The 22640-nt window shown below is 37.1% G+C and overlaps 1 protein-coding gene and 1 non-coding gene across 2 annotated transcripts in view; both read left to right on the forward strand.

Annotated features, from left to right (window-relative positions):
• Positions 1-22640, forward strand: part of NUP155 (nucleoporin 155) — a 68167-nt gene that overhangs the window by 24203 nt on the left and 21324 nt on the right. The window contains exons 13-22 of the mRNA XM_038535278.1: positions 2660-2830; positions 4400-4510; positions 6036-6130; positions 7027-7115; positions 7775-7837; positions 8625-8772; positions 10422-10488; positions 11503-11618; positions 16752-16849; positions 20404-20534. Of these exons, the coding sequence (XP_038391206.1) occupies positions 2660-2830; positions 4400-4510; positions 6036-6130; positions 7027-7115; positions 7775-7837; positions 8625-8772; positions 10422-10488; positions 11503-11618; positions 16752-16849; positions 20404-20534 (1089 nt within the window). The remainder of the gene's footprint in view (positions 1-2659; positions 2831-4399; positions 4511-6035; positions 6131-7026; positions 7116-7774; positions 7838-8624; positions 8773-10421; positions 10489-11502; positions 11619-16751; positions 16850-20403; positions 20535-22640) is intronic.
• LOC119871703 lies at positions 12870-12997 on the forward strand. The gene has a single exon (XR_005358773.1). It is a non-coding gene; the product is annotated as a small nucleolar RNA SNORA30/SNORA37 family (small nucleolar RNA).

Below are 22640 nucleotides of genomic sequence, written 5' to 3' on the forward strand. Positions count from 1 at the left end.
CTTTTTTTTAAGAGGGAGAGAGGGAAGGGGCAGAGGGAGAAGGAGAGAGAGAATCTTGAGCAGGCTCCATGCCCCTGCAGAGCCCAACTTGGGGTGTGATCTCAGTCCCTTGAGATCATGACCTAAGCCATAATTGAGTCCATTGCTTAACCAACAGAGCCACCCAGGTGCCCCTTAATTACAGAAATTTTTTAACATAAACAAGAATAGAGGAATGATAAATTGAACCCCACATTAAACACTTACCAACATTTTTTCCATTTTGTTTGATCTCTCTTTACTGCATATACAGATGTACACACACAAACAAATAATTCCATTTTCAAATCAAATACCACCACATACTCCATGAAATTGATGTGGAGATCCTGGATAAGGAGTATAGCCCCGGCCTGTCCTAGCCCAGTCTCACACCTGGGCTGCTCATCTTAGCCTTCAGCACAAAAGGAACTGGGGAGAAGCCAGCACCTCCAGGGATATGACTAGGGAAGGCTATCTCTGCCTTCACTGTTGGTATCCCCTATTCTACCCCATTTATTTCTCCTAAATGCCCTTACATAGCATATGCTGCCTGCCTCCTGATCAAACCAGATAAACCAACCTCCACCAAGGGTTTGATATTCTGAGACTCCCTTTGTAATCCTTTTTTTTTTTTTTTAAGATTTTATTTATTCATGAGAGACGGGGAGGGAGGGAGAGACACAGGCAGAGGGAGAAGCAGGCTCCATGCAGGGAGCCTGATATGGGACTCAATCCTGGGACTCCAGGATCATGCCCTGGGCCGAAGGCAGGTGTTAAACCGCTGAGCCACCCAGGGATCCCCCTGTAATCCTCTCTTTAAAGGTATTTTGGTTCCTGCTGCCACCACCTGCTTCCTGATTATTCTCAAATTTAAGCCTGTTTAGTTACGGGTAACAGGGAAAAGGTATGTAGGTGGGAGGAGATAGAAACCATCCCCAAGGGTGGGAAAGTGGTTTGAAAACATGAGCTCTTCCAAGTTTCTGACATGGCCCAAAGAGCTGGGAGGGGGGCAAGAAGCACTTTTCTCAGATTCTTTCTTTTTTTTATTAAAGATTTTTATTTATTTATTCATGAGAGACACACACAGAGAGAGGCAGAGATACAGGCAGGAAGAGGCAGGGAGAAGCAGACTCCATGCAGGAAGCCTGATGTGGGACTCGATCCCAGGACTCCAGGATCACGCCCTGAGCCAAAGGCAGATGCTCAACTGCTGAGCCACCCAGGCGTCCCTCTCCAATTCTTTCTTTATTCTTTAAATTTTACTGAGCACCAGCTATGTATCTCTGTTTAATGTGGTGTTGAGGTAGACTGAGGATTCAGAACTGAGTAAGATATGAACCCTGTCCTGATGGGAGCACAGTTAGGGAGTACAGGTTTGAATTCTTACTCTCTTTCCTTAAACCTGTGGTTCAAAGGATTTGATGTGTCTCTGGCCTTCAATTACCTTGTCTATTATAGTTAACAATAATTATAGTTATAATACTACCACTTCTGTGGGTTTGTTGTGGGACTTAATGATTTCTTGTGTAAAGCACTCAGCACACTGCCTGGCACATAGGAAGCACTCAATGAATGATAAATTTTTTTAAGCAAATACTATACATCATATCATTTCATTTGTATAGTACCTGAATTGTTTCCAAATGTGGAGTTTTTAAAAGAAAAACAATTACCAAATATAAATGTTGTACATGAACTTTAACCAAATTGTAGTCTCCCTAAAACTATAGTCTTCCCAAAGCTAGCTAAAAGACATTGAGATAATGGGAAAACTATATTGGCTAGGCATCAGATTTTTTTTTAATATTCTTTTTTTTTTTTTTTTTTTTAGAATTTATTTATTTATTCATGAGAGACACACACAGAGAGAGGCAGGACACAGGCAGAAGGAGAAGCAGGCTTCATGCAGGGAGCCCGATGTGGGACTCAATCTCGGGACTCCAGGATCATGCCCTGGGCCAAAGGCAGACACTTTACCTCTGAACCACCCAGGCGTCCCTGTTAATATTCTTAAGTGTTATATATGTTATATATAAGAGAACATCTTTATTTTTAGGAGATGCATGTAAAAGTATTTATCAGTGACATATGATATCATCACTTTCAAATGGTTCAGTTAAAAAATATATACCGTGTATATTAGAGAAAGGAAGTATGGCAAAATGCTAACAATTACTGAATTTAGGTATTGGTACTTTAAGCATTTTTAGATGCTTGAAATTTTTTATAATAGAATTTTTAAAAATTAAAACACTTTAAAAAGAAGAGTTTTTAGCAAAAACTTCAGAAGAGAACAAAAATCTACAGTCCACAAAGTGTAACCTATCCAGTTTATCCTGGAAAGGTGGTAGAATAAGTTTTGGTTATTGAAGAATTGAAGTAAATCCTGTTTAGGGTTATCTTAAGAAAATTTGCCTTTGCCTTCTGGTATGAAAGATTATTGTCATAGAAGATAGCCTGATTAAAGGAATAGACAGGAGAGCATTAAATAGAAACTTAGGAATGTTCGCTTTCATGTGTTATTAATTTGTATAATTCTGCATATTAGAGATTAGGTCTATATTTTTTTTCCTTTTTGGAAGGTTTTGCTTTGTGTAACTTTAATAACAGGTATAAAAAGTTTCTTTCTTTTGCACAGATGACAACCCGCGTCGATGGTCATTCCTGGGCTCTTTCCGCAATAGATGAATTGAAAGTGGATAAAATAATTACACCCTTAAATAAGGATCATATTCCAATAACTGATTCACCTGTTGTAGTACAACAGCACATGTTGCCTCCAAAGAAGTTTGTTCTCCTCTCAGCACAGGTATGTACATATTCTGTTAAGTTGGAGACAAAAAAGAAGCAATGTTTAATGTTAAGTATTCTGCAGTATTTGCTTAATAGTCATTTACTTAAGTACTTTAGTAATATTTACTCTTAAAGATATTCTTAAGGAACAGTTCGTAAATACCATTTATGAGTGTTATTCTTTTTCTAAAGTCGCATTTTACTCTAGTACAGCATTTTACTCTAGGTACAAAATAACCTGTTTTTTTATTTTTTATAATTCTCACTTAGGTTATTAAAAAAACATTTTTTAATATTTGTTTTCAGAATAGTGTTGCATTTAAAATTCAAATGTTATAACAAGGAGTATACAGAGTAAATTCTCCCTTCCATTTGAGATCCCTTTCCTGCAGACACCCATGTCCTCAGTATCTGTGTATTCTTCCAGAGGTGTAGATATACAAACAATAAAATATATTTCTAAATAAATGGTCGCGTAGGGGATCCCTGGGTGGCGCAGCGTTTATGCCTTTGGCCCAGGGCGTAATCCTGGAGACCCGGGATCGAATCCCACGTCGGGCTCCCGGTGCATGGAGCCTGCTTCTCCCTCTGCCTGTGTCTCCGCCTCTCTCTCTCTCTCTCTCTCTGTGTGACTATCATAAATAATAAATAAAAAAAAAAAAATTAAATGGTCGCGTATTATATACGCTGTTTTATACCTTGTTTTTAATATCTCAAACACATATTTTAGAGGTCTTCCCATATCATTATATAAAGAACTTTCAATTTGAAAGGTTTTCTTTTCTATGGATGTACCCTATTTAACTAAGCACCTATTAATGGATTATCTTTTGCCATTCGTAATGCTACAGCCTTATGTGTATATCCTTTTCTGAGTGTGTGAATAAAGCTGTAGAATTAAATCTGGGTGAAAGAATATGTGCATTTCTAAATTTGATAGATGTTGCCAGATTGCCCTGTATTATTCATATATATGTGCGTGCATTCACTATTGATGAATATTGAGTGCCTGTTTCCTCACATCCTGTTTAAGTATAATAAGCGATTTTATTAAGAGTAAGTCGGTCTTTTCAAGTGCTTGTTTTTCTATGGACTGCCTATTTCTACTTTATTGAGTTGTCTTTTTAAAAATCTATTATAGAGGCTCTTTATCAAGGAAATTTTTGTTAATTTTAGTGTCATTTTCCCTGTTATGTCATTTTATTTTGTCTATTGAGATTTTTCCCATACAGATAAACATATAAGAAGTCAAAATTTTCTGTTATCTTTTGGGATTTATAAAAGTATCAAAAGTATTTTTTTAAAGAACTTACTCTGGGGTTTATAAAAAAATTCACCCATAGTTTTTTTGTGTCTTACAGACCCATGTTTTCTTATTAAATTTTGTTTAGCCATATGTAGATAGATCTTGTATAGGTTGGGAGTTGAAACATATATGTTCTTTTTCACCAGTTTACTTTGTATTCCTGAAGGGGATGTTTTGTTGTTTTTATTAATATTATTAAATAAAATAGTGGGTCAGTTGATGTCAGCCATGCTTGATAAATCTATTATTTGTTTCATTTTTGTTTTTTTACCTTCTTAGGGGAGTCTTATGTTTCATAAACTTAGACCTGTAGATCAACTGAGGCATCTACTTGTGAGTAATGTGGGTGGAGATGGAGAAGAGATAGAAAGATTCTTTAAATTACATCAGGTAATTATTTGTACTTTTAAAAAATACGATATTTTGAACAATGAAACAATGCGAGTAAGAGCTGAATTTTATGTAAGTTAGATCAAAATACTGTAATTAACAGGTGATCTTAGCAATCTTCCTTTCTTTACATTAGCCATTATGTGTGTACTAATATTTGGGAACAGTATAAATAAATAAAGCCTATACAATAAACTCAGGTTTTTATATGTTATTGATAAGTTCTTTTTTTAAGAAACTATATATATATTTTTAAGATCTTACTTGACACAGAGTGAGCACATAAGTATTGGGAGCAGCAGAGGAAGGGGGAGAAGCACATTCTCCGCTGAGCAAGGAGCCTGATGCGGGGTTCAACCCTAGGACCCTGGCATCCTGACCTGAGCCGAAAAGAGATAACCAACCAACTGAGCCACCCAGGCACCCCATTATTAATAAGTTCTCATTAAAGCATACTAATCAGAGACTCAGGTTCCAGTTATTTTATACATTTTTATTACAAACACAGGATATTTGTGGACAAATCCTTTTGTTTGTTTGTTTGTTTTAATTTTTTGCCAATGGCCTGATGAAAAAATTGGGGACAGTAGTGATGAGGCCATTTGTATGTCAAAGCCGTAGCTAGAATTGACAAGGTATAAAACTCAAAAAACTTAAGATCAGGAATATCAGATCAAAGTTAAATACAGAGACACTGGATTCACATCACTGCCTCCACCACCAGGGTAGAATTCTGTGGTCTTCAGTTTCTTCATCTGTAAAACATGAATTACAGGGGATCCCTGGGTGGCTTAGCTGTCTAATGCCTGCCTTCAGCCCAGGGCGTGATCCTGGAGTCCCAGGATCGAGTCCCACGTCAGGCTCCCTGCATGGAGCCTGCTTCTCCCTCTGCTTGTGTCTCTGCCTTTCTCTGTGTGTGTGTGTGTCTCTCATGAATAAATAAATAAAATTTAAAAACAAACAAACCATGAATTATAGTAATGTATGATGTGGGGATTGATATATGCTAACCTCTTAAAATAGTACCTGGCACATGACAGGTACATAATAAATGTTAGCTATTGTTGTTATTTTCTAATAGGTAAAAAGACCATGAGAAAAAAATTAGGGGAATAAACTATAAACTAAAATAGAAACTAGATAAAAAGAAACAGGGCACCTGGATGGCTCAGTTGGTTGTCTGCCTTTAGCTCAAGTTACGATCCTTGGGTCCTGGGATCAAGCCCTGCATCAGGCTCCCTGCTCAGCGGGGAGCCGGCTTCTCCGTCTCCCTCTGCAGCTCCCTGTTTTTGTGCTGTCTTGCTCTGATAAATAAAATATTTCAAAAAAAAAAGAGCACACTTCAACGATGTTTTTGTGATAAATACTTTTTCATACCAACTGATTTCATTTACTTAACAAATATATATTAGGCACTTGCTCTGTGCTAGGCATAAATTTAAACATTGGATACAGCAGTGACCCAAACTTCGTTTTAAATGTTTACTATAAGGGAAGGTACTATTTTTTGTTTGTTTTTAAATAGGAAGACCAGGCTTGTGCAACCTGCCTTATCCTTGCTTGTTCCACTGCTGCCTGTGATAGAGAAGTATCTGCATGGGCTACTCGGGCTTTCTTCAGGTATATGTCAGTCTTCTTTTGTTCTTGGCCACTTTTTTCAATGGTTACATTGGTCAACATAGTTTAAGGGCTTACCAAATAGTTGAGGAACTGTATAGGCAAGTTAACATTCTTTTGCAAAAGGAAGAAATCTGGAAAGATTATAATGCTAATAGAAATAGCTACACAGAACACCTGATGGCTCAGCGGTTGAGCGTCTGCCTTTGGCCCAGGGCAAGATTCTATCCCGCATCCAGTTCCTTGCTGGGAGCCTGCTTCTACCTCTGCCTATGTCTCGGCCTCTCTCCTGTGTGTCTCATGAAAAACTAAATAAAATCTTTAAAAAAGAAATAGATTAGTACAACGTATGAATTTTTATCCTTGGATTTTATACAGAAACTGGATTCTGTTCTCCAACTTCTGTCTGGTCTTTTTTCTACACCTCTCTCTACTCCAGTTACTATATCAATTTTACTTCTTAAAACACTATACTGATTCTGCTTTTTTTGTATCGTTGGCATTGAGGGATTCTGAATCACTTTAAGGAAACTTAGTGTCAAAGAGGCATTTTCTAAGCTATTTAGCTAAAGTTGCAATTTGAAATGTGAATTGCTTAAAACCATTTTTCAAGTGCTATCTAGTCACAATCTGGTATAAAAAATACAGTGCCATATACTCTAAGTAAATTCTGTGCATTGCTAACCCTTCTTAAAAATTGCTAAGAGTCCCTTATAATTCTTCTGGTTGAGATTCAAGTCAACATTTATTAGATTAGTGTTGTGAGCACTGTAAATAGAATACATTAAAGTCTAATGTTTAAAGCATTTATTTGGGAGCTAGCAAGATTTGAAACAGTTCCAGCTTTGAAGGTGGATAATTTCACTGAATAAGCTCAGCCTCTTTTATCATAAAAACAGGTATGGTGGTGAAGCACAGATGAGATTTCCAACTACTCTCCCTGCTCCAAGTAATGTTGGTCCCATCTTGGGGTCTCCTGTCTATCCCAGTGAGTATGAAATACTGAAATAGACTATTTCTAATAGTTTGATTTTTAGAAACTGGAATATTTTAATGAATAAAGATTTTCATTATTTACTGCTACTTTTTTATTGGGTGAATAATTCTATAGATGTCTGACTCTTAAAAGCAATAATTTATTACTGAGACCTTTTATGTGTTAGAGAACAAAATAACATGTAATCAGTAGTATTTACAGAAATTGTTAGTTATCCAAAAGGAAGGAGGTGAGTGATTTAATAATAAGTAAACTCCCACCTCAGTGTTTTCCAAAGTGAGGATTGTTAGAAAGTTCCTGGGAAGGACGCCTGGATGGCTCAGTGATTGAGTGTCTGCCTTCGGCTCAGAGCATGATCCCAGAGTCCCGGGATGGAGTTCCACATCGGGCTCCCTGCATGGAGCCTGCTTCTCCTTCCTCTGCCTATGTCTCTGCCTCTCAGCGTCTCTTGTGTATAAATAAATAAAATCTTTAAATCTTAAAAAAGAAAGGAAAGTTCCTGGGAAATAAGAGGAGTCCCTAAAATTTAAATATGTCATGAATGGTGCCATTCCTCACTCCTGCTTAGAAATAGCTTCTCTGTCTAATTTAATCAGATTTAAAAGATTGGGAGGTTATTTTATAAATCTATATTCTTCTTTCTTTTTTAGGTTCCCCTATTCCTAGTAGTAGTCCATACCCAAATCCATCATTTTTGGGAACACCATCTCAAGGTACCTCATTTCTTTGTTTTATGTTGCTACTGCTGTTCTTTTTGAAGAGCTAATACTGTTACTGTCCTTAATGCTTAGTGAGAGAAATATTAACTTGCCTATGTCTCTTGAAAATAATGTAATTTAATAGAAGTCACGTCCAAGCAGTATTGACATTTAGCTGTGAATGCTTTTGTGTAGAAACACCTTTAGTAGTATACCTGGAAAGCTCTTAATTTGGGTATCAGGATTTAATTAGCAACCATGAAATCTGTATAATTAGCTCTATTTGACTCTCAACATTAAGAAGAGGTGATTGCAAGCTTTCTTACCTTTTCTCTTATATGCTGACACTTGAAAGCCTACCTGGAAGCACCATCCAAGTCTGAGTGTCTTTTTCCTAGGGAAGACCAAATTCGATACCTATTTATTCTACTGTTTTTGTAAATATTCTTACCTTCGGGTCTAGATACACAGACTTGGGTTAATGAGGATGCTGAATGTTTAAGTTTAAATTTAAAGATTTATCTTGGGGATCCCTGGGTGGCGCAGCGGTTTGGCGCCTGCCTTTGGCCCAGGGCGCGATCCTGGAGACCCGGGATCGAATCCCACGTCGGGCTCCCGGTGCATGGAACCTGTTTCTCCCTCTGCCTGTGTCTCTGCCTCTGCCTGTGTCTCTGCCTCTCTCTCTCTCTGTGTGTGACTATCATGAATAAATAAAAATTAAAAAAAAAATAAAGAAAAACATCGATACTTAAAAAAAATAAAAATAAAAAATAAAGATTTATCTTTCTTATGTGTTTGCAAGGTGTACATCCTCCTGCCATGTCAACTCCAGTGTGTGTTTCAGGAAACCCAGCAACTCAGGCTGCAAGTATGAGTTGTATGGCTGCACCAGAGATTGTGTACTCTGGAAAACATAATGGTATTTGCATTTACTTTTCTCGAATCATGGGGTAAGTTATGCATGGACTGACCAACTGTTGCTTACCTTGTCCTATTTTGTATAGTTGAATATTTTTATTTTTGCCTCTAAATTTGGGATATCATTTATTCCTAGCTCACTTGTTCATTAATAAGATTGTTTCCCATTGTTTAGCTTTTTTATCATCTAACCACCTATATCATCTAACCACCTATAATATGTATACATACATATTAATATATAGTGTTACCCCATTAACTAAGTGACATGTATCTGCAAGTCAAGTAGGCAGTCTGGTCTTGGCTAGACTCATTCATTTACATGCATTTAGCTGTGAGGTTGAAGAGAGCTCTGTCAATCTTGGCTGGATTCTCACATGTTTAGGGTCATGTTTGTTTATTTGTTTTTAAAGATTTTATTTATTCATGTGAGACACAGATAGAGAGAGAGAGGCAGAGTCACAGGCAGAGGGAGAAGCAGACTCCATGCTGGGAGTCTGATGTGGGACTCGATCCTGGGTCTCCAGGATCACACCCTGGGCTGAAGGCAGCGCTAAACTGCTGAGCCACCAGGGCTGCCCTAGGGTCATGTTTGTATGCTGGGACAACTGGATTGTTTTTCACATGGTCTGTCATGCTCCAGGTTACCCAGGGATTATTCATGATGGCAAGGTCTTATAAGAGGTAGAAATTTGCAGAGCTTCTTGATGCCTCGGTTAAGAGTTGGCTTACCATCATTTTCACCTCTGTCAATGGGCCAGGGAAAATCTTCAGTCCAACCCAGATTCAAAAATAAAATCCATTCAAAAATGGCAAATGTACTTCTCATTATGAGAGACACATCAAAGTTACATAGCAAAGGATAGGTTTAAGGAGGGACAAAGAATTATAGCCATTTTTTCAATTAGGTGATCATATCATCTGGTTAATTATCTTGTGTGCTATATATTTGTCTTAGACTTGAGATGGATGCTTTCATTTGAATCATTTGCTTAAAATGTGAAACAGTGAGACGCCTGAGTGGCTCAGTGGTTGAGCATCTGCCTTCAGCTCAGGGCATGATCCTGGAGTCCCGAGATCGAGTCCCACAGCGGGCTCCCTGCATGGAGTCTGCTTCTCCCTCTGCCTAGGTCTCTGCCTCTCTCTGTGTGTCTCTCTCATGAATAAATAAAGTCTTTAAAAAAATGTGAAACAGTGCAAAACTCCTTTATAATTTTGTTTTTGCGTTATAAACTTTCTTGTTTACAATTCATTGCCCCTAGTCTTGATTTTTTCTCAGCAGTATTTCATTATGTGAAATAATGAGGTATATCAGGTTTAGAAATTTTCTTGTATTCTGTTCTTTCAGATAACTTCATAAAGTGTTTTTTTTTTTTTTTAAGATTTTATTTATTTATTCATGAGAGACAGAGAGAGAAAGAGAGAAAGGCAGAGGCACAGGCAGAGGGAGAAGAAGCAGGCTCCATGCTGGGAGCCTGATGTGTGGGACTCGATCCTGGGTCTCCAGGATCACACCCTGGGCTGAAGGCACTAAACCGCTGAGCCACCCAGGCTGCCCAACTTCATAAAGTGTTAAATGAAATAATTGCTATACTTTAATAAACATAAGAAAGGAATTTACTACATAGTCTAATTATTTTTGTTTATACAGTATAATCATTAAAACATTTTTTTATTTCAGCAATATCTGGGATGCTAGTTTAGTTGTGGAGAGAGTATTCAAGAGTGGCAACAAAGAGATCACTGCAGTAAGTGTATTGTATAATGTATTTTGTTGGTGTAAAACTAGTTTATGGTATTGTATAAATAGATTGTTTCACATTTCTTGGTGTTATAAACAAAATGCAATGATTATTCCTTTGTGTACATGTCCAATAAACCCTCCTCGCCCTGGATGAAGTCCTAGCTCTGTCACTTTATAAATGATGAGTAATTTTCTTAATAGTTCAGTCTGATACTTCACTATAAGATGCGAATAATAAGACATCTCCATCTTAAGGCTGTTGTGAGGGCTAAACAAATTAAGTCCTAAAATTTAATATTACTCAAAGCTACTATTTTATATTTTGCTTATACATTCCCAAACTCCACAGACGCAGTACTAATTTCCATGCATTAGTACTTTCTAGAGTGCTTTAAGAATAGATCCCGTAAAACTTTGTATTATAAATTCAGGTAGTAAAAATTTTTTAATGTGAAATATGAATGTTTTAAAGCTTTTTTTCTTTAAGTCTGAGAGATACCAAATATTTTTTCAACTCTAATACTTTTAAAGTTCACATATCTAAGAATAAGAATACATTTACTTCACATGATATATGGTTCCACTTATATGAAGCTCAAGAACAGGCAAAGCTAAATTACGGAGTTAAGGCAAAGCTAAAATGCTGGTGTGAATGTATCAAACTTTAGGTTACCTGGGAGATGACTAATGACTAGAAAGGAGCATTAGGGAATTTCTCGGTGTTGGAAATATTCTGTATTGTGGTCTGGGTGGTAACTGGAGTAAAACATAAAAAGCTATCAAGATGTTCACTTAAGATGTGTTTTACGGTCTGTAAATTATGCCTAAAACAAACTAGAGCAGGCCAGGAGGGATGTTCTTATTAAGCCCTTTATTCTCTTCATCAAGCATAAATAATTATTGTTTATGAAGATAAGGTACTTAAAAATTGAAATTTGATATTCAGTTATATATATTTTTTTTGCCTATACACTTTTTCAGTGTTTTAAAGCTTTTGAAAATACTCTTTTTCTTACAGATTGAAAGTAGCGTTCCCTCCCAACTTCTGGAGTCAGTGCTACAAGAACTAAAGGGTTTGCAAGAATTTCTAGACAGAAACTCCCAATTTGCAGGAGGACCATTAGGAAATCCAAAGTAAGAATAAACAAAATTATTTGCCTATTTTTCCTTTTTTTCTCTGAGATGTAATTCATCTTATAAAATTCATCCTTTTAAATATTTAGTTCAGTGGTTTTTAGTATAGTTATAAGGTTATGCAGTTATCACCACTATCCAATTCCAGAACATTTTCTTCATGCCAAAGAGAAACCCTTTCCCCTTTAGAAGTCAGTCCCTGTTCAGGCCGCAATAACAATAATACCATAGAATGGCTTAAACAACAAACACTTCTCACAGTTCTGGAGGCTGGAGGTCTGAGGCCAGGATGTTTGGTTTCTGGTGAGGACCCTCTTCCTTCTTTGCAGACAGCTGCTTTCTTTCTGTGTCCTTACGTGGCAGAGAAAACTAGATGACAAACTCTCTGGTCACTTCTTGTAAAGGTACCAAATTCATCGTGGGGGCTTCACTCTCATCAACCCATCTACACCTAATTACTTTGCAAAGGCCCCATCTCCTAATATCATCACTTTGGATTTGGGACTTCAAAATAGGAATATGGTGGGACACAAACACACAGTCCATAGCATTCCCCATTTCCCTTCCAGTCCCTGGCAGCTATAATTGCTATACTTTAATAAACATAAGAAAGGAATTTACTACATAGTCTAATTATGACCTGTCTGTCTCTATGGCTCTATATTCTGATCTTTTATTTAATTCGAAGCATTGCCTTTTGGTTTTAGCTTCTTTCCTTTAGCATATTTTCAAGGTTCACATGTTTTATTTATTTTATTTTTTTATTTTTATTTATTTATTTTTTTTTTTTGAGGTTCACATGTTTTAATGTGTAATACCAGTAGTTTGTTTCATTTTTCAGTTCATCCGGCGTCACTCATTTGGGCTGTGTTTGCTTTTTGATTACTATGAAAAATGCTGGTGTGAACGTACCTATAAAAGTTTTTGTGTGACATGTTTCGGTTGAATTTTTTGTTATAGAAGTAACTTGGGCTTTTTGTAAAGATTTCACTGCACAGAAAATTTATGATCTGAAGTATAACAGTGTAAACTTTATGAAATTCATAAATAGGGATCCCTGGGTGGTTCAGCGGTTTGGCGCCTGCCTTTGACCCAGGGCGTGATCCTGGAGTCCAGGGATCGACTCCCGCATCAGGCTCCTTGCATGGAGCCTACTTCTCCCTCTGCCTGTGTCTCTGTCTCTCATAAATGAATAAATCAAATAAATAAAATCAAATAAATAAATAAATAAATTTCTTTAAAACTGCAAATATAGCACTTTCACAGGTCCTCCCCTGACAGTGGGGCCAGGATTTGGTAGCTGGTGCTGAAAGAAAACCTTTGATTGCATCCTTGCCCTGAGATGGTGCCAGTGGCAGCTGTCACTCAATGGGACAGAGACTGTTCTGTGACCCCGTAATCGACATTGTATCTTTCTCCTGCTGCTCAAACCTTAGGTCTTCTCCCTACATAAAAACAAAAAAATTAGGAAAAAAAAAACTGCTAAAGAATCTAAGTAGGCGGGACGCCTAGGTGGCTCAGTGGTTGAATGTCTGCCTTGGGCTCAGGGCGTGATCCTGGAGTTTCGGGATCAAGTCCCATGTCGGGCTCCCTGCATGGAGCCTGGTTTTCCTCCCTCTGCATAAGTTTCTGCCTCTGTGTGTGTCTCTTGTGAGTAAATTTTAAAAATCTAAAAAAAAGAAAGTAAGTAGGCATACTTTTATAAAACGTTGTATATACTCTATCTTTTGGAGTATTCCAAGTCAGTGGGATAAATAATTTTTATATTGGCTGCATGTTTTCCCATTATTTATATGCAAACAATTAATGGTATAACTCTAATCATTGCAGTGTTTTGTGTTTTCATGTTATGAACAAGGTACAGTGATTATTCCTCTTTATACATGTTTGTGTACTTGTTTAGTAATCTTCAGATGAGTTTTTTGAGAAGTAGAATTAGTGGGTCTAAGGACTTTTTTTTTTAATTTTTATTTATGATAGTCACACACACAGAGAGAGAGAGAGAGGCAGAGACACAGGCGGAGAGAGAAGCAGGCTCCATGCACCGGGAGCCCGACGTGGGATTCGATCCCGGGTCTCCAGGATCGTGCCTTGGGCCAAAGGCAGGCACCAAACCGCTGCGCCACCCAGGGATCCCGGTTTAAGGACTTTTTAAAATGTTGATGTGTAGTATTTAGTTGTCTCCTGAGAAAGTTATATCAGTTTTCTTTATTTTGAGCCTTTGGAACACTAAAGTATATCTTAACATATAAATTGATCTCTCCCTTCTCCTGTTAACCCACTTTAAGAGTTTATCTTTATTCTTGACAGTTCATTTAACCATAAATTGTCCCATAATTGGGATTAGTTTAATGTTTGATCTTATTCTCACTATCCTGAATTTGTGCTTTCTGCTGTGTGTTTTTTCTTTCCTTCCCCATCCCTTTATTTTACTGGATGAATCAGACCTCTCCCTACCCCAAACACAGATTTAGAAGTTTTATATATGATTTTATTTCTCTAGCAGTTAGTTTTCAGTTCTGAAAAATTCACATCTCCATCAGCCTTTGAAATTGTACAGAAACTATTATCTTTCCTTTTTCCCATCAGTATCCTTTCTGGAAATTATCTGGAATTTTAGTTGGAATATTTTTTTTTAACATTATGTTCTTCTGTTAATAGTTTCTTAGCAGTTTATTGAATTTTACAGTTATAATTGCAATTCTGTTAATTTTATACCCTGTTACTTTACTGATTTCTTTTTTAGTTAAGTTTTTTCATTGAGGTTTTTTTTTTTTTTTTTTCAAATATGTAGTCCTATCATCTGCAAATAGAGAGTTTTACCTTTTCTTTCCAGCTGTAGTTTCTTTTTCTTGTCTGTATAGGCTAATATTTCCAAACACAGTGGTAAATAGTAGTGAAGATACAGTGGACATCCAGATCTTATTCCTGACTTTAGTGGGAAAGCTTGTAGTGTTTTCTAAGAACAAGCCTACAGGGGTGCCTGGGTGACTTAGTTGGTTAAGTGCTTTCCCTCAGCTCAGTTCATGATCTCAGGGTCCTGAGATCAAGCCCCACATCAGGCTCTCCGCTCATTGGGGAGCTTACTTCTTCCTCTCCCTCTGCCTACTGCTCCTCCTGCTTGCATGATGTCTCTCTGTCAAATAAATAATATTTTCAAAAAAACAAAAACAAAAACATGCCTACATAGTTAATCATCCTAAGAAAGTACTCATCCATTTTTGTTTTATTGAATATTTACATAAAGTGAGTATTGGAGTTTGTCAAATGTCTGCATTTTGCAGAGATTTTCTTTTCCTTTATTAACAGATTTTTTTAGTTTCAACCAACCTTTCATGCTTGCAACATTAGTCGCACTAAATATTTTTTAATAGCTTCTGAAGATGTAATTTATTATTCTTCAAGATACACTTATTTTAAATGTTTGGTTCATTGACTTTTAGTAAATATATAAAATTGTGCAGCCATCACTAAAATCCAGTTTTGGAACATTTTCTGCAACCCAAAGACATTTCTTTTGTCCATTTGCAGTCATTTTAACTCCTTAACCCCAAATAATTATTAATCTATCCTATCTCTAGATTTGCCTATTCTTGACAGTTTATATAAATGGAATCACATAATTTGTGATCTTTAGAATCTAGCTTTTTTGCTTAGCATTATTTTGAGGTTCATTTTCTAGATCCATGTTGCAGCATAAATCAGTTATTTCACCCCTTTCTATTGCCTAATGAGCATGGGATTGTAAGGTCATAGTCATTTTCTCTCAGATCTTCATTTACAGTTTGTTCTATTTTTTTCCTAAGCTTTAATATTGCAGAGGAAAAGTGCATTGACTTTCTGATTCTCTTTACTCTATAAATGGCTTGTGTTTACCTTGAAGTTGTTTTTTTTTAAATAAGATTTTATTTATTCATGAGAGATGTGAGAGAGAGAGAGAGAGAGGGAGAGAGGCGCAGAGACACAGGTAGAGGGAGAAGCAGGCTTCATGCCGGGAGCCCAACGTGGGACTCGATCCTGGGTCTCCAGGATCACACCACACCCTGGGCTGAATGCTGCGCTAAACCGCTGAGCCACCCAGGCTGCCCTACCTTGAAGTTTTTTTTAACTTTTTGGCTTTATTACTGAATATTTAACAATTTCACCATAATATCTTCAGTGTGTCTTTTTTTACTGAGTGTTGGGAATTAAATTTTCTCATATGGGAAAAAGGTGGATTTTATTATATAACTTGAAACCAAAATACTGCTCATCTTTGAAGGATGCTAGAAACTCCACTCATAACTTTTTTCTTAAAAGATTTTGTTTATTTACTTTGGAATAGTGCACAAGCAGAGGGAGTGTCAAAGGGAGAGGGAAAAGGCAAACTTCCGCCAAGCAGAGAGCCCAGTGAGGGGCTTGATCCAAGAACCGCAGGATTATGACCTGAGCTGATGACGGCATTTAACTGAATTACCCAGGCACCTCTCAATTCATTACTTTTTTTTTTTTTTTTTTTTTTTTTTAATTTTTTGTGATAGTCACAGAGAGAGAGAGGCAGAGGGAGAAGCAGGCTCCATGCACCAGGAGCCCGATGTGGGATTCGATCCCGGGTCTCTAGGATCGCGCCCTGGGCCAAAGGCAGGCGCCAAACCGCTGCGCCACCCAGGGATCCCTCAATTCATTACTTTTAAATTTGGCAGATAAAGAGAAAGAAGCAACCATTTATCCGGCCTTTCTGAACAAAATGTACATCAGGAAAACCAAATAGAAACTTTAAGCATCCAGAAGATTAAAATGCTTCAGGTTTAAATCATCATTGACTGACCAGTGATTATTTCACTATTCTACAGAGGAAAAGAATATTGACAGTGTATTCCAGTTCATTTATATGAAATATTCAGAATAGGCAAACTTAAAGAGATAGAAAGTAGGCTAGCAGTTACTTAGGGTAAGGGCAGGAGAGATGAGGATTGACTGCTAATAGGGAGTGGGTGAAAATGTTCCAAAATTAGATTGTGATAATTGCACAGCCCTGTGAATATATTTCAAAAAACTAAATTACATACTTTAAATGGTTGAATTGTATGGTACGTGAATTGTATATCAGTAAAATGGTTGAAAGCACAATATACATTCTGGAATATGTTTCAGCACAACTGCCAAAGTGCAGCAGAGGCTGATAGGATTCATGCGTCCTGAAAATGGAAATACTCAGCAGATGCAACAGGAACTGCAAAGGAAGTTTCATGGTAAGTTACTCCTTCTGATCAGTTGACTGTACGTGACCCCAATAAAGAGTTTTATTTATAGAATAGAAAACAGTGGACATTTCTCAAAAGGATCTAGTTCTTTGGTAATACAGATATTTTTTATTAACATCAGTGTGGTTGGGAAAGTGAGGCAATGTGGATCTCATATATTTCCATAACTTTCAGCCCATTAATTCTTTTCCCTTTCTATACAAGAAAACATATTTCAAATGAGTCTCTTAATTGTAAAATGGACATAATATGAAATTTACCATTTTATTTTATTTTATTTTTTATTTATTTATGATAGTCACAGAGAGAGAGAGAGATGCAGAGACATAGGCAGAGGGAGAAGCAGGCTCCATGCACTGGAAGCCCGATGTGGGATTCGATCCCAGGTCTCCAGGATCACACCCTGGGCCAAAGGCAGGCGCCAAACCGCTGCGCCACCCAGGGATCCCCGAAATTTACCATTTTTTTTTTTTTTTTTAAAGATTTTTATTTATTTGTGATAGTCACAGAGAGAGAGAGAGAATGAGGCAGAGACACAGGCAGAGGGAGAAGCAGGCTCCATGCACCGGGAGCCCGACGTGGGATTCGATCCCGGGTCTCCAGGATCGCGCCCTGGGCCAAAGGCAGGCGCCAAACCGCTGCGCCACCCAGGGATCCCGAAATTTACCATTTTAACTACATTCACATTGTTGTGCAAACATCACCACTATCCATTTCCAGAACGTTTTTCATCTTCCTATAAAACTCTGTACCCATGAAACAATAACTCTTCATTTCCCCCACTGCCCCAGCCCCTAACAACTGTCATCATTTTTGTTTTTTGTCTTTGAATTTGACTACCTGTATACCTCAAACATATATATATAAATTTCCAAATTTCTTTTCTTTTTAAGACTATTCCATTGTATGTCTATACAGGTTTTTCCTGCTATATGAAAGTAGAGTGTTCCTGTGAAACCTTTCATAAGCCAAAATGGCATAAAGTCAGGAAGTAATTACCATTAATTTATATGGAAAAATTTTTGAACATTCCCAGACCCCAGAAAATAACCTTTCTTAGGCTTTTCTCTGTTCCTCAAAACATTTTTTTTTAATTTATTTACTTTTTTTTAGTACTCTCTGCACTCATTGTGGGGCTTGAACTCACAACCCCAAGATTAAGAGTTGCATGCTCTTCCGACTGAGCCAGCCAGACACCCCATCTTAGGACACATTTAGTGTTAAAGCACAGATGCTCATAGACACATTTTAAAGTTGTGGTGCTTGATGCCAAGGTGATGTGTGTGGTTTCTGGGGAAGGAGTTTGGTGAGGTGCATGCTATCTCTATAATGGCTTGCTGCAAAACAACACTGAATGCTGGTTTGGGGTTTTGTTTTGTTTTGTTTTTTCATGAAAGCAGAGAAAACACTTGGGTTTTTGAACACGTGGGTTACTTCCACCTTAGAGATATTGTGAATAATTCTTCTATAAACATGGTAAACAAAATAAATTTGAGTCTCTGCTTTCAGTTCTTTTGTTACATAGCCAGAAATAGATTGCTGGATCATACGGTATTTTGTTTTTAATTTTTGAGGAACCGCCACACTGTTTTCTATGTGCCATTTTACATTTCTACTAGTAGTTAGTACACAAAGTATTTGAGTTTCTTCAGGTCTTCACTAGTTACAGTTCTCTTTTTTATGATATCTATCCTACTGGGTACAAAGTGGTATCTCATTGTGGTTTTTGATTTGCATTTTCCTAATGATTAGTGACACGCCATTTTATAGAGTTAAAAACGTCAGTCAATATTTTTATTGTGTTTTTTGGTCTATTGTAAATAGCAACCAAGGAAAGAGCAAAGTAATAGAAAACTTATAATCATCAATTATTCTAGAAATAATTTGGAATAATAATCATTGTTTAAATTGGGCCTGATGGGGATCCCTGAGTGGTTCAGTGGTTTAGCGCCTGCCTTTGGCCCAGGGCAAGATCCTGGAGTCCCGGGATCGAGTCGCACGTCGGGCTCCCAGCATGGAGCCTGCTTCTCCCTCCGTCCTGTGTCTCTCTCTTTCTCTCTCTATGTCTGTCATAAATAAATAAATCTTAAATCTTAAAGAATGGCCTGCCATTCTTTTTTTTTTTTTTTTTTTTTGAAGAATTTTTTGTGTTCTACTTGAGCCAATTATTCTGGCTGATAGAACTTTGCTAATTAAGACCCAGCCATTTACTCTTGTCTCTTCTTGTTAAGTCTAGTTTTCTGTTTACTATTTTATAAACATTTTTTCATTACTATTTGTACTTCAGTAAGGTCTTTTAAGCCTGACAATAGCATTGGTAAGGATTAAAACAAAAGAGGGTTCAAATTGCTGGCAGTGTACACTGAAATTACTACTTTGGAGAGCAATTTGATCATATCTTATAAAGCTGAAAATGCATATATATTGATAGCCAATAGTTTCACTTCTAAGGATATATCATGTAGCAGTCTTTATCAGACTTTTTTCTCTGTAGTGAGAAATACATTTTATGTTATGACCCTGATGTTTGAAAGCATACATATACAACTGAAACAAAATTATAGGGAATAAGTACCTGTTTTATACTCTAATATTTTACTTTTTTATATTTCCTCTTTTTTTTTTTTTGTAAGTAGGCTCCATGCCCAACGTGGGGCTTTGAACTCACAAGCCTGAAATCGAGTCTCATATGGTCCAATGACTGAGCCAGCCAGGCACCCCAATTCTGTTTTTTGTGTTTTTTTTTTTTTAAGATTTTATTTATTCATGAGAGACGAGAGAGGCAGAGACACAGGCAGAGGGAAAAACAGGCTCCATGCAGGGAGCCTGATGTCGGACTCCATCCCAGGTCTCCAGGATCACACCTGCGCTGAAGGTGGCGCTAAACCGCTGAGCCACCTGGGCTGCCCCTGTTTCCTTTTTAAGAAGAAAAAAGAACTCTCATGACTGAATTGATTTTGTGACTTGCGGGTTTACTTTTTTTTTTTTCCCACCAATTTATCTTAATCCAGATTTGAGGAACATAGTCCTAGAGAAATCTGATGGTGCTCTTTAGAAGTCTTTTAAGGATGTTCATTGCACTATTGTTTTAGTAGCAAAGCATGGGAGACAATATCAATGTCCTTAAGGTGGCACATGGACCTATTTGTGGTATACTTACATGATGGAACATATCTAATAATTTATACTAGATTATGATGGAATATATCTAGCAATTTAAATATACTTGGTTTACACTTATTAATATAAATAGCCTGTGAAAATACAACTGGATGGGAAACATGTAAATAATTTAAAAATAGTATTTTTGTTGTTTATGTGTACATTCACACAGACAGACATACAGAAACACATACACATAATGACAGGGTAAAAGCATGAATTCACCAAGTCATGATCATGGTTGGCTATGATGAGGGAGGGAGATCAATGAGGATTTCAGCCTTAACTATTATTTTTTATTTCAAGTTAAAGTGTTGTTTTATTTAAAACAGAACCATATGTCATTTTATAAAACTTCATTAGTTGTATTTTGTAATTAGAGGCTCAACTGAGTGAAAAGGTTTCACTTCAGGCAATCCAGCAGTTGGTTCGAAAATCATACCAGGCTCTGGCTTTATGGAAACTTCTTTGTGAACATCAATTCACTGTCATTGTAGGAGAACTTCAAAAGGTAAGATTTCTTTTCCCTTAAGAGTATACTGTTAATGCTGTGCTTAGTTTGTTTTCTTTTGAGTGGGCTTTAGTTTTACCCTTGTGTTTGGGAGGGGACTTTTGGGGGGAAGCATTTAGGTTACAACGAAGTTAATATCTTCTTAATGGAAATCTTAATGGAAGATTGCACTAAAGCATGAAAACTGAGGGATCTGCATTGTTAAAACCACAAGTTTTTACAGTATGTGAGAATTTTATCTTGGTATGTGAATAAAATCTTTACCAGAAATACCTTTTTAAACAGTAGATTATAATCTTCATTTGGATTTCAGATTCTTTGGGGAATTTGATCAAAAACTCTTTCTTCCCACCCTCAAAGAATGCATACAGATGCATCCACAAAATTTTTGCATGTAATTTCAAAGAGTCCAATGACTTAAACATTCTTAGTTTTATTTTTTTTTTTATTTTTTATTTTTTTTTATGATAGTCACAGAGAGAGAGAGAGAGGCAGAGACGCAGGCAGAGGGAGAAGCAGGCTCCATGCACCGGGAGCCTGATGTGGGATTCGATCCCGGGTCTCCAGGATCGTGCCCTGGGCCAAAGGCAGGCGCCAAACCGCTGCGCCACCCAGGGATCCCACATTCTTAGTTTTAAAGAAAGATGTTTACTGTTGTGAGAAATGAATGGGTTATATTTCTCTTGCCATCCTCATTTGAATCCTTTTTAAATATAATAGTAATTTGCATTCATTTAAATGTTAGGCCATTGGGGGGGAATGTATTCCTACCTTTTATTAATTGTGAACACTTCTAAACATACGCAAAAATAAATACTACATTATAATCCCCATATACACACTTTATTCGTATTCAGTATTTTCAAGGTTTTATCAACTCATTAATCTATTCTTTTTCTTTACCAAATTACTTTATTTTATTTAGTTTTTTAAAGGTTTTATTTATTCATGAGAGACACAGAGAGAGAGAGGCAGAGACATAGGCAGAGGGAGAAGCAGGCTTCACACAGGGATCCTGGATGCAGGACTCGATCCTAGGACTCCAGGATCATGCCCTGAGCCAAAGGCAGACGCTCAACCGCTGAGCCACCCCGGCATCCCAAGAAATTACTTTAAAGATGATCCTAGACATCATGTTATTTCATTCTTATATACTTTACTATGTATTTCTTTGGTGATCTGGCCACGACAGCTATCACCCCCATTGATCACCAAGATTGACTCAGCTGATCTGACTGGCTAGGCGGGTATCCCCTTTCTCCCTTACCACTCCATGTGTGTCCTTTCCAAAGCTTTGTGCTCAAAGAGGATGACTTTCCCTGATAGAAGGTATAGGAGTAACTGTGCTTCCCTGCTAGAACCTCCAATTGAGCTCTCAAGGTCCATTTGTAGAAGTAGGTTAGTCAAGCTTCCGAGGCTCCAGACATCCAAATGAGGCACTGCATGTGACAGTCTGCCTTAAAATAAATTAAGTAATAAGAAAATAAAATTTTTTAAATGAAATTTTAAAAGATGGACATTTCTTTGAATAAGTCATCATTATACTTAACCATTTGAAATTTCTGTCTTACAAATATCTTTTTACAGGGAATCCCTGGGTGGCTCAGTGGTTTAGCGCCTACCTTCAGCCCAGGGCGTGATCCTGGAGTCCTGGGATCGAGTCCCACATCAGGCTCCTTGCATGGAGCCTGCTTCTCCCTCTGCCTGTGTCTCTGCCTCTCTCTCTCTGTCTTTCATGAATAAATAATAAATCTTTAAAAAAAAAAATCTTTTTACAGATTGGGTCATTCAAATCAGAATCTAAACAGTTGGTTCACTCATTGAATTTGATTGTTATTTCTCTTAAATCTGTGTCAAGTCTAGAGCCATTTTCTTTCTCCCTTGAAATTGCCAAGAAAGAATCAGATCATCAATCTTGTATGTTCTGAGGTTGTCTTTACCTCCTTGGAGTGAACTTACCCCTCTATTTCTTGTATTTTCTGCAAAATGGAAGGTAAGTATATAGAGGATTAAATTCAGGTCCATTTATTTGAGGATGAATAAAATACTTCATAAATACAGTTTACGTGTCAAACTGTATTTAATGGAAGACACAGAAGGTTTAAT

Source organism: Canis lupus, chromosome 4 (genome assembly GCF_011100685.1).
Source record: "Canis lupus familiaris isolate Mischka breed German Shepherd chromosome 4, alternate assembly UU_Cfam_GSD_1.0, whole genome shotgun sequence".
In the NCBI taxonomy this organism is placed as follows: Eukaryota; Metazoa; Chordata; class Mammalia; order Carnivora; family Canidae; genus Canis; species Canis lupus.